We start from the raw sequence: 16884 nt of genomic DNA, 5'->3' as shown, positions 1-16884 counted from the left end.
TCCCGCGGCCGAGAGGGTGACCACAAAACCCTCGCGAAAAAGGGTTGGGGGAGATGGCCACGTTATATGTGCGATGGCCAGCGGTTGGGTTCGGGTCGAGTTGAACTCGATCTACGGTTGGACCGGGCCGTGAAGCCTAGTGTCAAATAGAATTAATGAATAATACTAAAGATTAATACCTCTAAAGGGTGGATAGAGCGAAAATACATCAAATTAAACGAATCCCACACGAATCAAATTAAGCACAACTGGTCATTGCCTTGAAAGGTTATTATATTACAGGAGTCCGAGTGCCTTTAGCTGTCGAACATGGTCCGCGGGAAGGGGTGGCGGGCACCAATCTGTGCCCTCGCTGTCCACGTCCTCCACTACATACTCCTTTAGAATGTAGTAAAATAACATGAGAAAGGATTCAAACAGTAACAGTTTCATATCAATAAACAGAAGATAAGGAATTGCTTATGCCAAGAGAAGAGAAGAAAACAGGACTCACTTCTGTTAGCATCCGTTTAACGAGTATATGATAGTGACGCTGCCAAATCCTTTGCCCGACCATGGTTGCCACGATCACGCTGTAAAATATGCCGACGACGGTGAAGAGCCCAAGAACAAGTAGTCCAACAATAAGCATCAATGGTAGACCCGCTTCGCCAGTCTCTCCTCCTAAGCACCCGCATTCCCCGCCTGTGCTTCCACAATTATCAAAGCAAGTGGTACAGTCCGCCCAGATGCAGAGGGTACCGGGGAGATCACAGTCTGCACGCGGTCTGAAAGAACCCCCCAAAAAAGTATCACATTAGACTTGAAATTTACAGAGATCCAAACAGGGGAAAGGCGAAGATATACGTGAAAGCACACATGTAATATTACAACACCAAAATGAAGAATATAGAAGGTATAACTGGATATGGTACTAACCCTGGTCGACAGCAACAAAGACAAAATTCTCGGCACGGCTGAGCCAAATCATTGTGCAACTGTTGATCGTAACAAGTTATAAAGCACCCAGATAACCCAAGAAGAGCAAAAAATAATAGCGCCCCTGCAATTGCAAACAAGCTTAATGAGGAAATGAAATGGCCCAAGTACGATGTTATAAACAATACGAACATTGATCTGGGAGACAGTCTAATTTGCCAGTTCATCATATTCCGGATAGTAGACAAAGAGATTTAAGCATGTGCTGCACAGAAAAGTCTCATGGCATTTGAAGTCTTAAGCAGGTTCATGAAGGATGATTATGGAACCTTCAGTCTTGGATGAAGAGAAGCAAAGAATTATGCAGCTTAAAGACTTGCTCCTAAATACCTCGGTAGTACCGATAGAAACTTGGACGTTCATAAGAATTTCACAACTTGAGAATGTGGAGATTGACTGTTTCACTTTCCATCAGTTTTAAATGGATTGCATCACAAAAAAGTTTTCACACTGATCATTATTCTTGTCGCAGTACCAAATTAGAGCATGTTAAGAAGAAGGCAGACGACAAACAATATGGAGTTCTTACTTTGTGTTAAGACATGGGATTTCATCAACCAGGATTGTTTTGGGGACTCAAGTATAACATGTGAACTTACTTTGACACCCTTTCCATCAACACTTGGTTTGTAACTACAGGCAGGACCTTGTTTGTAAGTCTTATTGACCTCTAGCACCGGCCAACTGTTCTTAAAGTGGCAATTATTGAATATAAAACAATAATTGTAATTAGAGAAAAGTCACACCCTGATCATTTAATAAGAGAAAAATGATGCCTTTGGTCATTATAAGACGGCTAACTCAAGAACACAGTTTTTATTTTTGAAGTAGAAAATCTGTTTTCCAAGGTAAAAAAAAGCAAAAATAGATTCAGATATTATGGTTGCTCATAATTGTTATTTATCACAAGAAAATACCTGTGTGTGGTTTTCCCTGATTCCTCTTTAACAAATAAGCTAGTCTTTTTTTATTGAAAATTAACACCATCTTAATGTTAATAATAGTGTTGCATAACATGGACAAAAGGCAGGAGAAAACACCTTTATAACTGATCACAGAAAAAAAATTGTCATCAAGTGCTCTAATGGTTTAGAAGCATACCACATATATAGTAGAAACTTATTTCACTGTCAAAACCGCAAGCCATTCGCAACCAATAGTTCTGAGAGCGATCAACCAAATAGACCAGATATGCCAACGAAGAAATTATCTGTTTCAAATGCAGACATCATAAGAATAGGTGCAAGACAAAAGGCATTAAATTGTCAAGAAATGCAATGATAAAACTTAAGCTCACAAGTTGAACAGCTGCAAAAATAAACAGTATATCCCTGGTAACAAAGAATCGGAACTTCAAAATTCTCCATTTCCTGTCTGCAGGACCGTGCACCGTCAAATAGTAAGGAGCCTTGCAGGTTGTGCAATGAGAAAATGCAAAACCTTCCTGATGAAAACAAAAATGTGGCAAAAGTCAGCTGTCAGAAATGAAGATAATTTCACATATATATTAAACATAAAAGAGAATAATAACAAAAATGACAAGAGACAACAATGATGACATTCAGGTACAGAATTTTCTAAAAGCATATGATAAACCTTTGATATCAGAATCTATCTACTTATATTGGAAAACCTGGCAGATAGATCAGTTATCTAAATTTAAATCATTTGCTGAACTGACATGAACTTCCACATGCAGTTTTAGATTATGACACTAGCAAACTCCAATTAATTCCATTGATAGGAATGTGCACCTCAATACAGTCTTAGTCAGTTCTGCACAACAGAAATATTCAGCAGGTGATTCCTTAGCAAGGTTCAGAATACTGTAGCATACCGTCCTGTCACGGACAAACTTCGAAACAAGATGTTTGATGTAATGCTTATGTATGTCCGTGTCTTTTGGCATGTTCATGCCTTGTACAGAATGTAAAGGGGCGGCCGAAGGCTTAATAATCCCACTTTAGTTGGGTTGGTGGCCTCTTTAGGCTTGTAAATAAAGGTTGTGTCATGTGGACACATGCGAGAGCTTTTCGGTCTGTAATGGACCATTTTACCCTTTGTTGTGCCACTATTCAGAGCTTGTAAAGTCCGTTTGTAATTTGCATTGTCTATGAAGTGTTTTTCGGAGATGTTTGCTTGTGGATCCTGATTGAGGCGTTCTCTCTCACCCGTTCTCTCTTTTGTTGGTCCTAAGGGACAATGGGAGGCTTCGGGGAGGCTGACCTTTGCGGACGGACACGCAAGGGTGCCGCACGACTTAGGCAAATCCAGCTAAGTTCGTGTCATATGGTATCAGAGCGGGACAAGCACTCATAGAAACACTTGACATGCAAACGTGGGGGACCTAGCGGGGCTGCGTTGAGGGCAGTCAGCACACGCGCGACCGTTTGAGGGAAAACAGGCATGGAGATGTAGGGAAAAGAGTCGCTCAGAGGAGCGGGCATCTGAGATTGGCATTCAAAGGAATGACCAACCCTTCGCGCAAGAGGCACCACGAGAACAAGCAAGCTTGGAAGAATTTGGAGCGCACAAAGGTTGGGATGGCTGAGTTTGAGCTACGGCTCAACGTTGACAACTATACTTGATGGTGCTCTAGGCAAGCGAGGCGCTTGGCAAGAACGAGACCATGCAAGGTGGAATGAGTTGCTCAACGACCAAAAAATGCAAAGCTCACAGAGGTGAGAGGAATTGCTAACTCGAAGAATTTGGTACTCATGCATGGGCTTGTATGCGGACGACGGAATGTTCGTGGCCATCCCAAGGCGACCGAAACTCGGCGCCAGGGAGCATTGAAACTTTCTCTTCGGCATGTGAAGGATACGTCCGTCGGTGGCTAAAGTGTGCAACGAGTTCAGCATGTTGCTAGGCCTTGAGGGGAGCAGCGGGGGCTGTATTAACATGGAGTCGCAATCTAGCAAGTGCGTTTGCAGGAGGCAGAACAGTGCACAGTTTGTTCAGCAGATCGGAGTAGTCCAAGGGGATGGTGGTCTCCGAAACGAAGAGAGATATTGCTCCAACGGGATAGTTATCCAGGAGGGATAAGTCCCGGCTCTCCAGAGGGAGAATCATGTGAGATGGACCTCACATGTTGAGGAGGAGTACCTCAACAAACAACAACTCCACGAAGCTCGGTGGACTGAGCAAGCGGCGAGGAGTTGTCGTATGATCTCGTCGAGAGAATGCATTGGTGGATGCATTGCGAGATCAAGTGGGGGAGCGACCTAAAGCAACTTAAATGAAGGCACACTTGGAGTCGATGTGGAGATCGGACTCAAGGGAGGGCTGACCCGTGGAATGGTGGGCACGAGGGCCACCATCGACTCAATGCAAAAACGAGGAGCGGAGAAACTTGGGCATAACTTGGCGAAGTACCCAAGCCGCATGAAGGGAGCCAGCATAGAAGTTGGAACGTGGAGCAGAGACACAGTGCTTTCCTTAGACAGAGGTCAAGGACATGAACTCTTGCAGAGGCAATAGTAGGATCATGTTGTTCCATGGGTCCTTCATTCTGAGGGAGCGGACTCATCTTGCATGGTGCCAAAGACGAAGGGAGCTTCGGGGCACATGCACCTTATCTCGGAGAAGCATTTGATGGAAGAACTAAGGCGACTCAATTTGCGGAGGCGAAGTTGGGTTCAGAAGGCCTTAGCACGGGGCAAGAGGACGCAGAGGCGAGTACTCTTGAAGAATATGCCACAGTGTTGCCATTCGAGTTGCTATGAAGGAAGCGGTGCGCAGCGGAGATTGTGCTGGTAGGGGCAAAGGCCCAGGATCCAGACAATGGTGCACAAATTACAGTGAAGTCGGTGGACTTCGGGAGCTACTAGGCGACGGACTGTCCTAGAGCGGTGCTTCATCTAGGTGTAACCCAAGAGTGGGTGGATGAAGGTCGATTGCCAAAGGAGCGAACAAAATCGAAGGTGGAGGAGACCCTGCGATGTATTGGCAGAGGCCACACATGGAGGGTTCACAATTCGAGTTTATTCCACAAGGATCAGAATGCAATGGAGATGTCACCAGGAGGCGACATGGTGCAGCGGATCGTGGTGGAACATTTCGTGGCAATACGACACACACGACATAGTCCCGGGAGGGACTAGATCATATGGAGGTATGATCGGGAGCTACTGGGAGCTCCACTTCGGTGAACAACACGACGGCAAGAAGGGCTATGGATTCAAGGAGTGAAGGCCATGGTACCGCAGAGGCGGGTCTTCCGTGCGTGCATCGAATTTTGCTTCAGATGAAAGCCTTGGTCATCAGCATATGGGGGCTGGGTTTCACTAAGGGAAAAGTTCGAATGCAAGTACCAGTGAGTTCCATGGGAGGAACTTGATCATGCAGAGGTATGATCGAAGCAGTTGGAGAGTTGGACTGCTCCAGAGCTCATATTCGCTTAAGGGAGCCCGACAAGTCAGGGGACAAAGTCGAGTAAGCGAACGTTGCTACCAAGGAAGCTAAGGAGAACAGAATCGGTGCAAACCCTACAATGTGATGGCAGAGGCCATGCATGGGAGTTGCAGTCTGTCTTTCCATCGACCAAACAGACTGCTTGGAGAACACAGAGGTGTTGAAGCAGGAGGTCGAAAGGGGCGAGGAAGCGACGACGAGTCCAGAGGGACTTAGCTACCCAAAATCAAGCATCAGTCAGAATGGAGGTGGACTCAGAGGAGTGCTACGGAGATATATCTACTGATCGTGAAGAAAAGGGATACAGATGCGAGGAGACGGATAGTAGGGCCATGGGCATAGCAGCGCCATGGTACCGCAGAGGCGGGACTTCCGTGAAAGTCATTGATCCCTTGCTCTCACGGAGGGAGAGCACTTGGTCGTGAAAGGGGCCGAGGAGGTGGAGCATGCAGAGGCAATCTCCAAGTACCGAGACAAGGCTGAAGGGCAGAGGCCAAGAAACTTCGTAAGACCGGTGTCAACAAGTTTCTCATCAAGATAGCCGTAAGTGAAGGACTTCGGGTCATGCAAGAGTGCACGACCAAGGAACGAAGCAGGCAGTACGCGGTGCTGTACCTTTGCTACTCAGTGGAGTAGGCGGCAGGGTTGATGGAGAAGACGGTACAATCCCAGAGGCGACCTCATCTATCAGAGAATTACTCCAAGTTGGGGTGAAAACTTCCTGCATTCCAGAAGTTCAATGGCATTGAGAAGGTGAATCACAGTAGCTAACTCAACGCAAGGAGTGCAAACACTTCAAGTACTTCAGAAGTGTGAGCAAAGAGCAGGCGAAGGCCAGTAACCAGCTCGATGCATGAAGTACAACCTCGAGGAGGCGGGCGAAGTCAAGTAACCTTTGCCTTCTCAACTCTTAAGAGAATGGGCAAAACCGAGTACCCCAGTTCTTTTATTTATCCAGCAGAGGAGCTCTGCACAAGTTCAAAGACCCTTCGAGGATAATGGAAGACAATAGTTGTCAAATCCTCACGAACGGTGATCAGTGCTACTGAGAGTAGATTGTCCGCTTCATTTCCCAACGAGATGCCAATCGAAAGCGGAAGTGATGCGAACCTACTTGGATGTGACAACTAACTGAAAGAAGAGTCAATGAGCAGATTTTGTGGAGGAAGGACCCAAAACTTCAGAAGTTTACGAGGCGATGCTCGTTAAAGCTCCAACAAGCATTCACCCAGTTCAAGCAGCATGTGGAAATTTTGAGAGACTGGCGCAGTAAGGATGGTCTTTTCCTTCATTTGGTGGATCCGCAGGAATCAACGAGGATCAACACAACTCAGCCAACCCCACACCAGAGTCAGAGTCATTGGCGAGTTGAAGCAGCATGGCGGATCAAAAGGTCGACTACTCAAAAACAGCAGCGGAGAGCAGCTGGGAGCCAGGAGGCACATTGCAGCTGGAGCAGAAGATTGAAGACTCAGCAAAGGCGAAGAGTTGCATTGTTCACAAAGGCTTCGACGAGGACGTCGAAGGGATAAGTGGGGGAGAATGTCACGGACAAACTTCGAAACAAGGTGTTTGATGTAATGCTTATGTATGTCCGTGTCTTTTGGCATGTTCATGCCTTGTACAGAATGTAAAGGGGCGGCCGAAGGCTTAATAGTCCCACTTTAGTTGGGTTGGTGGCCTCTTTAGGCTTGTAAATAAAGGTTGTGTCATGTGGACACATGCGAGAGCTTTTCGGTATGTAATGGACCATTTTACCCTTTGTTGTGCTACTGTTCAGAGCTTGTAAAGTCTGTTTGTAATTTGCATTGTCTATGAAGTGTTTTTCGGAGATGTTTGCTTGTGGATCCCGATTGAGGCATTCTCTCTAACCCGTTCTCTCTTTTGTTGGTCCTAAGGGACAATGGGAGGCTTCGGGGAGGCTGACCTTTGTGGACGGACACGCAAGGGTGCCGCACGACTTAGGCAAATCCAGCTAAGTTCGTGTCAGTCCGGTACGGACAATACATACCAATCCAATAAAGGATTGGTACAAAAAGTATATACTGTACTATTGGTACATCCTACTGTATCATATGTCGGTATATCAGTACAGCTCGATATGTACCATACCAACAATCGTTCTGTCACGGACAAAATTGTAAATGGGGTGTTCGACGTAATGCTTATGTATGTCTATCTCTTTTGGTTTGTTCATGCTTTGCACAACATGTAAAGGGCTGACAGTAGGCTTAGCAGCCCGATTTTCTTTCGGTCTATAGTTGACCATTTTGGATCCTTTGTTGTGCGACCGTTCAAAGCTTGTAAAGTTTGTTTATAATTTATATTGGTTATGAAGTGTTTACTGAAATGATTGCTTGTGGATCCCAAATGAGACGCTTTCTCTAACCCGTTTTCTCTTTTATATGTCCTAATGGACCATAGGAGGTTTCGGGGAGGTTGACATTTGCAGATGGACACATAAGGGTATCGCACGACTTGGGTAAAACCAGCTAAGTTCGTTATAGTTCGGTATACCGATACAGACCAGTAAGATGAACCATGTTCCTTAGATTCCTCCGCTATTCTAATCTCAACCTTGCCCTAATCTGTTCCATTACAATGCATCTAAAAGTTTGAGCTGTTGGGATAGGTCATCTTTGTCCATCTTGAACACTAAATCTTACTTTTCTATTAAAAGTCCCTTCACATAAAAATCAGATTGGTGCAGCTATACCCCTATGGCCGCAATAATCACAGTTGATACTTGCATCTAGAACACTAAAACTCAACAAATCATATGATGAGTATTGTTATATTCTTACACGACAATTCACAGCAAGGATGCTCCAAATATATTTCAAGGGCGCATTTAAGCCGAAACCTTAACCAAAAGGCACGCACAAGCGAATACTGAGCGCTCACCTTCACAGCCCGCCAGTGGTCCAAGCATTCACGGTGGACGTACTTGGAAGTCCCCTTGCACTTGCAAGGCGCTATGAAATCCATTCCTGCAAGTCAAAAAACCAATAAAGAAAACCCAAAATTGCAATCAGCTAAAGAAACTGCAACAAAATGACACAACGCCAGACAACAATCCAAGATTCCGACTCTTCTGGCCCCCTACTCTTTCAATAGATCAAGGATCGGAATCTCTCCCCAAGTTCCGCGAGGAAGAACCAAGAGTCGAGCTGGATTGAGCGGAAAAAACTGGAAACAAGAGGGAAAAGAAGGAGGACCATCGCTTTCAAGGCAGATCCGGCACTGGAATTGCTCGCTAGAGCCGGCTTCCAGGTCGATCTCGTTGGGATCGGGGACAGGGACTGGCGCGATGAGCGGGGAAGAGCACGCGGGATCCGTCATGGGAATGGCTGGAATCTCCACCGTTCTTGTGTAGAGGTAGAGACAGAAACTGTGATCATGAGATGGAATCAAGGAGCAAGAGGCAGATGAGGATGACAGAAAGAATCCATGGATCGACGAAGCCCAACGGAACCAAACCAAGGAAATCTCTCTCGTTCGCTTCTCTTCTTGACCTCCTTCCCCACAGGGAGAGAGCGAGCAGATTGGCGAAGACCGGGAGTTAGTGGCGATTCTATATTCTCCCTCTCTATTTATATATATTTCGCGTAGAAATTGTCTACTACACGACTTTGTCTATTTATATATATTTCCCCACTGCCCACGACGCCTTCAAATGCGGGAAAAGGTTTAATGCACAGCACAAGCTTATATCAAATTTATCCCTCCAAGATAAACTCTCTCTCTCTCTCTCTTTATATATATGGAAACCAAGTCATTTGATCCTCCTAGGAAAAGAGGGCTCCTCTCTTCTTGGAGAAATCAATAGTGAAAGTGAAATCCATGAGGAATTCAAAAAAGGCAGAAAATTAATTTGCTGTATAGAAAAAATTAAATGAATAAACTATCATCATGCAACCTACAATACTTTTTAATGATATCACAAAGAAGTGAAACCAGTTATGTCTCTCAGTATTGCTTTGAAAAATCTAAGTTAAAAATAAATGTTAATAGTAAAAGAATCTCGGAAAACCTTACAACACAACAATAATAGCAATAAAATCGTAATCTTTACTCGACAAATGATTCTACAACAGTAACATCAATAATAAAATCGCAAGTCCGAGAACTTTCCAATGTTTATAAATGATTCTAAAGAGCACGACACAACATTAACTTAACAGTAGCACGATGTGTACTTTCCGTGCAGCCAAACCTAACAATTAACTTCCAATCCATGATGAATACACACACAGGTGACAATGGTAATATCATCTGAATGTTTCACGAACACAAACTTATTTTGATCTTTATGCAAATGAAAAAGATGGAAGTGTTATAGAAACTATACAGTCTCCTGGATGAGTATCCTTGCGATAAGATCTTCTGGCTAAATGTTTGACAAACAAGCAAAGTTTGAGTACCATTCTGTACATGAACAACAGAAGTTTGTGTTAGTACACGTGAAACATACATTCTAGCAAGAGGCACCAAATCTGCCACTTGCAAGAAGAGAATTGTAACATTATCTCACTAAAAAATACACTTTAATGGAAAACACACATGACACAATGGACCCATAAATTAATTTACACAATACCAACTCCCTTCGAGATGTAGAATATGGTCACGGAAGACATGAAATGCATGAAAACTAGGAGATTTTAGATGGTGCGTAGCATTTTTCATCTTGTGGTCATCTAGGTCCAGATAATTCAACTGGATGAAGGTTGTCGGTGGAGTCTAAAATCCATTCGTTGTGATGACGTGGGACCAGCTCCTCTTGTCTGACCACTTCAACCTTTTGCCACTCCTCCCACTTCTCGGTAAGACCATCGCCTTCAAGCATCCTCACCACCTCTGACATTTTTGGTCGTTCCATTGGAGAACCTTGAGTACACAGCAAAGCCACTTGGATGAGAGACTCCACCTCAGCCTCAATATACTGGTTCTGCAGGTCAGGATCAACCAACATCTCCAGCTTTTTCTCTTTTAGTAGTCCTTTTACCTGAAAGAAACACACATGTGCTTGCTTAATTATTCCAATAAAAGGGCCCCAATTTGAGGTAGTTGATCCCCTACATTTAGGGATACTAGATGACTAGAAATATCAACAAGAAGCACAAGTTATGGTGCAAAACAATCTATGTATGATTCCTGATATACCACTTGACAGGTTATCGACTCAAAATGGATAACTTCATGGCACGAAATGAACATTTACCAGCCTAAGAATAAGCAGAAACTTCCAACAAAAATATCTGGTGGCATCAATTTGATAGATGCAACAAAAATATCTCTTGCTAATCACAAACACATGGACCCAAACCTCAAGAACTATGGACATTAGTATCACTTTTCTGTCCTCTTTAACTTCTTGAGGATCTCAACTGCTAGAGCTTATATGCAAAAATGAAGCAAAGTCGAGTCTAAACTCCAAGCAGAACCAACCTGGACCTGGGTCAATCTGAAACAGTAGCAGACTAAGAACTGATGGTAGTATCATAAAATATAACTGAAAGAAGTGCATACTGCATACATCAAATATTATCATGGGAACAATGTTTGACGCTTACCCAGTCAAGCAACATAACATCATCATCATTTGCAAGTCGAGCAAGATCAAATGCCCTTTGCCCTGTAATCAGTTCCAAAAGCATGATTCCATAGCCAAAAACATCAGTCTTCTCCGAGGATTTTCCAGTTGACAAGTACTCTGGAGCTATATGTCCTATAGTTCCACGGACAGCAGTTGTTACATGGGTATCCTTGTAGTCCATTAGTTTAGCTAAGCCAAAGTCTCCAACAACAGCCTCAAAGTCCTCATTCAACAATATATTTGCAGCTTTAACATCGCGATGAATGATTTTAGGATCGCAATGATCGTGCAGGTAGGACAGCCCTCTTGCAGAACCCAACGCAATCTGTCGTCGTGTTGCCCACTCAAGTGGTGGCTCAGATGGCGGCCGCTCTACAAGCATAAAATCTCTCTTTAAAATGTTTTAAAAATGTAGTTCTCCAGTGGCAATAAAAAAACTAAAAATGATGTAGCTAAACTTTTCAGGTTCTAAAAAGTAATAAGTGGTCTGGTATAAAAGAATAATAAATACCTCTTAAGCGTGATGCAACACTTCCATTAGCCATATAAGGATACACAAGCAACCGTTCAGTGGGTGTCATACAAAAGCCACGAAGCCTAAGTAAGTTCCGATGCACAGCCATGCTAATCATCTCAACTTCTGTTTGGAATTGGAGTTCCCCACCTGGAGTGCGTTCCTCTTTTAGCCTCTTTACTGCTATAAGTGAACCATCTGCAAGTCGTCCTTTATAGACTTTCCCAAATCCTCCTCTTCCCAGGATGTTCTTGTTGCTAAAATTATCAGTTGCAATTTGTAATTCTCGCAGGGAAAATCTTTTAAGCTGGCCCAAATGAACTTCTGGGTCCTCTTCAGCTGCACACCATATCTGGAATATTAAGCATCATAATAGTAACAACAGTAAATAAATCCAGTCCTTATGTACTAACCAGGTACATCAAAGAAATGTTCTTGTGGCTTACGACGCCGCCACCATGCAAACACTATAGCAGGAACAGCAAAAACCAAAGCAGCACCAGCAGCAACTCCCCCAGCAATTGCGCCAGTGCTAGAAGCACTACTTCCTGTTGAATGGCATTTAACAACCTTTAGATTTCAACCACAAGAGTTTTTACATTATAAACCATACATGAACTGGCACCCATGGTTCTAAGAGCATGATCTGAAAAAGGTAAAAAAAGGTCTCCCCAAGTGTAAGACAAAATTATGCGCTTCAAAGCAACATGCTGCCGACATGCGATCCCATTAGCCCTTGTTAAGCAGTGGACTCAACCATGGACTCTAACATGAAGCCTATACAAACTGACAAACCCTTTTAGATCGTTGGAGAAGGGAATGAGAGAAAGAGAGAGAGAGGAGAAATCAAAAGAAATAAGTTGCTAACTTTATGTGCCGTACTAATCAGAGACAAAATAAACAAACACATCAAATTTGCCTACAGTCAGGAAAAAAAATCATAATGAAATAACTTCAATCAAGCAGAAACAACAGGCACAATTACTTACCTTGGGATGACAGTGGAATTGGAGGAACAAAGGGAGGTGGCGGGGATAAGGGAGGAGCACCAGGACAAGCCTTTGTTGTACCCAGGCCACATAAAAGAGGGTTGTTAGCAAAACTGCAAATTTATTCCATATCATCAGAAACAATGATAACAATTGATGTTTACAATTTTATCAAACCCAAAATGCACCTTATTGGAGTAAACAGTGAGAAGGACCCAGTTGATGGAACTTCACCAGACAGGTTGTTATTTGACAAATCCCTGCATGTTTTTTGTCAAAATAAAGACACAATTACATAGTAACAATTACAATATTTTTGAAAGGTGTATCAAATATATAAAAATCAGATCAACTTACAGAACTTGGAGAGCAGTGATATTAGTCAAAGACTTAGGAATGGGACCCGACAAACTATTATTGTTAAGCCGGCTATCCTTCAACAGAAATATAAAAAAATAATAATAATTAAATTGTAAAAGAGAAATGGAAAAAAGAAAAAAAAATAACCACTGGTAAAAAAACTCAGCACCAAATATTCAATTAGGTGGAGCTTCAAAACATCAAGCCACAAAACAGAGACATAATTCATACTTGATAATAGATATTCTCAAAAGTAACCCAAGAACCAGAATTTACAAAACCAAAAAAAAATAAAAGTCCTTTTTTAAGCATGCAAGACCCAAATAAACAAAGTTCAGAAAGGACAAAGTCATACAGAAAACGCAGCTTTGTTAGCTTCCCCAATGACTCAGGAATTTCACCAGTGAAGCCGTTCAGGTAAAGATCCAAGCTGACCAAGTTCATCAGATTTCCAAGGTCACTAGGTATCGTCCCGCTAATATTGTTGCTGTAAAGTTCCCTGCCATTGGAAAGACAGGTGCATGTGAAGCTGAGTTTGAAATCACTGATCATTGTAATTAGCATCATGATACAATTCATAGTAAAAACATGTCTAGAATAAGATTCTGTATCAGTCAAAAATATACATTTGGCAGAGGACCTAAATTTCAGTATACCGGTTATATAAATCATGAAAAATCTCAGAGCTAAGGAATTTCAGTATGTTCTGTTTAAGGCCATCTTGTGGTCACTGTCTTATTAATAATTTCAATAGTTCCAACATGTTTAAAATTTCAGCTTAAAAAATCATTAATTAAACCCAAAGAATAACACATAACTGCAAAATATCAACAAACCAAATTCTATAACCATAATTTTGTGTAATTCACATAGATTCAGATGGAAGCTTATAGAAATACTAGTTAAGAGCATTTAACACAAACACCTGAGAACTGTTAAGTCCATGTTTGTCAGCTATAGTGAAAAGCTAACTTCTACCTAGAAGTGTTATTGGTTTGGAGATGCCTGAAATAAGCAAACAAAAGAGCAGTTGTGTGATCAAGGTGAGATTGAAAGAAAGCACATTGTTATGCTAAAGAGGCATTGTCATCTTGCATCCAAATCTATTGTTTTCCTATATCAATAAATTCGCTTATCAAGAAGTAAAATAACAATATAAATGTCAAGATCTTTTCTTATCATACTTTTACAAATTTATTTATTGTAAATTGATAATGGCAATAAGACATTGGCCTGGTCAACTGTTCAATACCAATTCACAATTACGATTCTCAGAAGATCCAGAACAACTGATGCAGAACTTACAGATACTGCAGATTTTTCAACTGACCAAGATCGGGGACCAAAGTACCAGAAAGCTGAGCATTACCAAGATCACTGAAAGAAGATGAGCATGGTCAGTTCATAGAGTTCCAAAATGACAAAAATATAGCACAAAGAGGTGGGTACACTTACACTCTAATAACACTATTGTCATTGTTACAAGTGACATGGAACCACGTACATGGATTGACCAAAGTTGGATCCCAGCTCTGTAGCACGTTATTAGGATCAATTAAGTTGGTCTTGAGATTGTGCAAAGCATCACCTGTTGGCACCAAACTTTAGCACATGAAACTAGAAGAACAAGATAAAACCTAAAACCACCTAAGTACTTCAAGGGTTAAAAAAAAAAGCTGTTGCAGAAAGGGATTCTAGTGTTAAAGTAGGAGAACATCAATACAAAACAGTATATGCATAGTTGAACTAATACCATAATTATAGAGGGGAAAAAAACAAATTATGCATGTTCTAATCATAGGAGTCCAAGAAAAATTGGCAACATTGCATTATTTAGAACTTCCATGAGGCATCACAAAATGGACCATGTCAATCCACATTAAATTCCTCAACTCTGCAACTCTACCAAGATGGTCAATCCACATTAAATTCCTTAACTCTGCAACTCTACCGAGATTGATGTCTGGGCAATAATTTTGATATTTTTCCTACATTGTCAGTATATTCTAATAAATATAAGAGTGTCGAATGCATCTTTTGATCAAATAAAAGGCATGATTAGCCAAACGAAAAAACACATGAACAAAAAAGTCCTAATCTGGGAAGAACATCGAAAATAATGTGTTTTCACCATTAAACCAGACATATTTTCTCAGTTTTACTGGACCTTTTGCAAAAGCACTATTTGCATTATACATATGGTTAACCATTATTATAATGGCAAATATTTTTGATAACCGCCCACCACTCTCTTATATACTTGGATTGTACATTCTGCAAAAATCGGCATTACCATTTGTAATTGCAACCAAATGACCATCAACTATACCAAAGAAAAATTATCTATGTTCCAAATGATCATCAACTATAGCAACGAACTATCTATCCATGTTTCAAGAGATGTCGATCTCTAGAAAAATAACAAATAGTAACATGATGGGACCCACTGGAAAGCTACCAAATGTACAGATAGGGAAACATATTGTGAGCACAAATTCTTTACTTATGAAAGGCAGAAAATGGTCATAACTTGACCAAGAGCGACCACTATTTTCAATCCATCACCATCTTTTTCCAAAGTACACCGTTATAAAACACAAACTTAGAGAGAAGTTGAAAATCACTTCAAAGAAAGAAGCTTCTTCCCATAAAACAACCATCCATATCTGTCAGTCTTATTCCATTGGTCTGACTGGTAATTACTAATTAAACACACAATCAAATAAAAGCAAATATTTCGAGTCACAAACACAGTCACTGATAGACTCTCCTAACTGGTTATCATCAACTCCTGGTCTGTTTATTGCTAATAACCTCACCTACTTATCTACTGATCAGTAAAATTTTATATTTTCCGGGAAAAAAAACACTCTCCTAACTCCACCAACTAAAAACTAGTAAAAGTAAGAACCCAAATTCCAATTGGACAAAATACCTGACAAGTTTTGATATCTAAGCAACTCTACAAGTATCCCTATCTAAATCAAGCAGACCATGCTCTACACCATCCCCAAACAAACACGCAAAATCTTTCACAAAAAATCACCCTCACTTTCCACAAAGACCTTACAAAGGGGGATATCGACAAAAAAAATACTGACAGGAAAGAAACTTTCTCTCGAAGCCACCACCCAGCGTATATATCAGACTTATTCCTTTGTTTGGTGGTACATGATTGCATAATTGCATAACCTAAAACAAGGAAATCGTCCTTGAGTTGCGATTACAGCAACCATTTGACTACTACGCCAATTCATACCCAGGACAGAAAAGACCTCCAAATTTGGATATCAAACCAAATATGTCGTGCCCCTTTCCAAATCCAGCGGACCACGTCACATCAGTGAAGCATCTACCACGTCCCTTCCATGAGAACAGGGAAGATTTCTAGCTCTCAGATTCAAATCAATCACCCAAGGACCAGCACTACGGTCCGAGGAAGGGCACTCCATACCTTCCATGTTGGCGAGAACCCTAGCCAAGGCATAGAACACCAAAACGAACCAAAGAAACCCACGCGACAACTCCACCGGCATCCACGCCAAGCAAAAGATCCGCAATCCGCAATTCTCCAGCAACGACCACACGAAACCCATCTCCGCAACCGGCTAAAGAAGACTACCACTCGCGAAGCCGGGATGCTTCACCATTCCTCGCCGGGAGAACCGTTATAGGCAGAGGTGGTCGGATTGGGGATCCAAAGGCGACGAGGTGGGATGGAAGCGAAAAGGCATCGACAAAACCGACTCCGTTGGTTGGAAGGGGATCTGCTGCAGTGCGTTGCGTCCACCGCCGCTGTTCTTAGTTTCTTTAAGGAAATAAGATGCACCGAGAACCCTGTCCTTTGATCCTTTGGCAACCTGGTCCTTATACATTCCAATTATATATATATATATATATATATATATATTCTAATTAACTATATATATATGTTCCATTTATATATTTATATATATATACATTCCAATTATATTTATATATATATGAATTCTTTTAAAAAAATATTTTAAAAATTCTCACATAGTACCTCA

General features: G+C 41.8%; 2 protein-coding genes across 4 annotated transcripts; both read right to left on the bottom strand.

The window, feature by feature from the left end:
- On the bottom strand, positions 1-9022 carry LOC135678655 (uncharacterized). Of its 3 annotated transcripts, none has more exons than XM_065191715.1 (8): positions 8610-8969; positions 8296-8381; positions 2276-2422; positions 2080-2188; positions 919-1042; positions 494-767; positions 260-378; positions 1-136 (listed from the first exon to the last, which is right to left on the bottom strand). In XM_065191715.1, exons 1-7 carry the CDS (start codon positions 8731-8733, stop codon positions 277-279), a joined length of 966 nt encoding a protein of 321 aa, XP_065047787.1. In that variant the 5' UTR covers positions 8734-8969; the 3' UTR covers positions 1-136; positions 260-276. The 3 variants fall into 3 exon arrangements, with proteins under 3 accessions (XP_065047787.1, XP_065047788.1, XP_065047786.1); XM_065191716.1 differs by lacking the exon at positions 1-136 and having other exon boundaries at positions 153-378; positions 8610-8782; positions 8872-9022; XM_065191714.1 differs by lacking the exon at positions 1-136 and having other exon boundaries at positions 153-378.
- A 705-nt stretch (positions 9023-9727) lies between these two features.
- LOC135678653 (LRR receptor kinase BAK1-like) lies at positions 9728-16710 on the bottom strand. Its single transcript, XM_065191711.1, has 11 exons — positions 16308-16710; positions 14309-14441; positions 14159-14230; positions 13209-13352; positions 12851-12922; positions 12682-12753; positions 12494-12606; positions 11918-12052; positions 11502-11843; positions 10968-11362; positions 9728-10399 (listed from the first exon to the last, which is right to left on the bottom strand). Exons 1-11 carry the CDS (start codon positions 16447-16449, stop codon positions 10088-10090), a joined length of 1932 nt encoding a protein of 643 aa, XP_065047783.1. The 5' UTR covers positions 16450-16710; the 3' UTR covers positions 9728-10087.
- Positions 16711-16884: the final 174 nt, after the last annotated feature.

This window comes from Musa acuminata, chromosome BXJ1-7 (assembly GCF_036884655.1).
Source record: "Musa acuminata AAA Group cultivar baxijiao chromosome BXJ1-7, Cavendish_Baxijiao_AAA, whole genome shotgun sequence".
NCBI classification, from domain to species: domain Eukaryota; kingdom Viridiplantae; phylum Streptophyta; class Magnoliopsida; order Zingiberales; family Musaceae; genus Musa; species Musa acuminata.
Note: the sequence above shows the minus strand (reverse complement) of the source record. Positions and strands in the feature narration are given on the sequence as shown.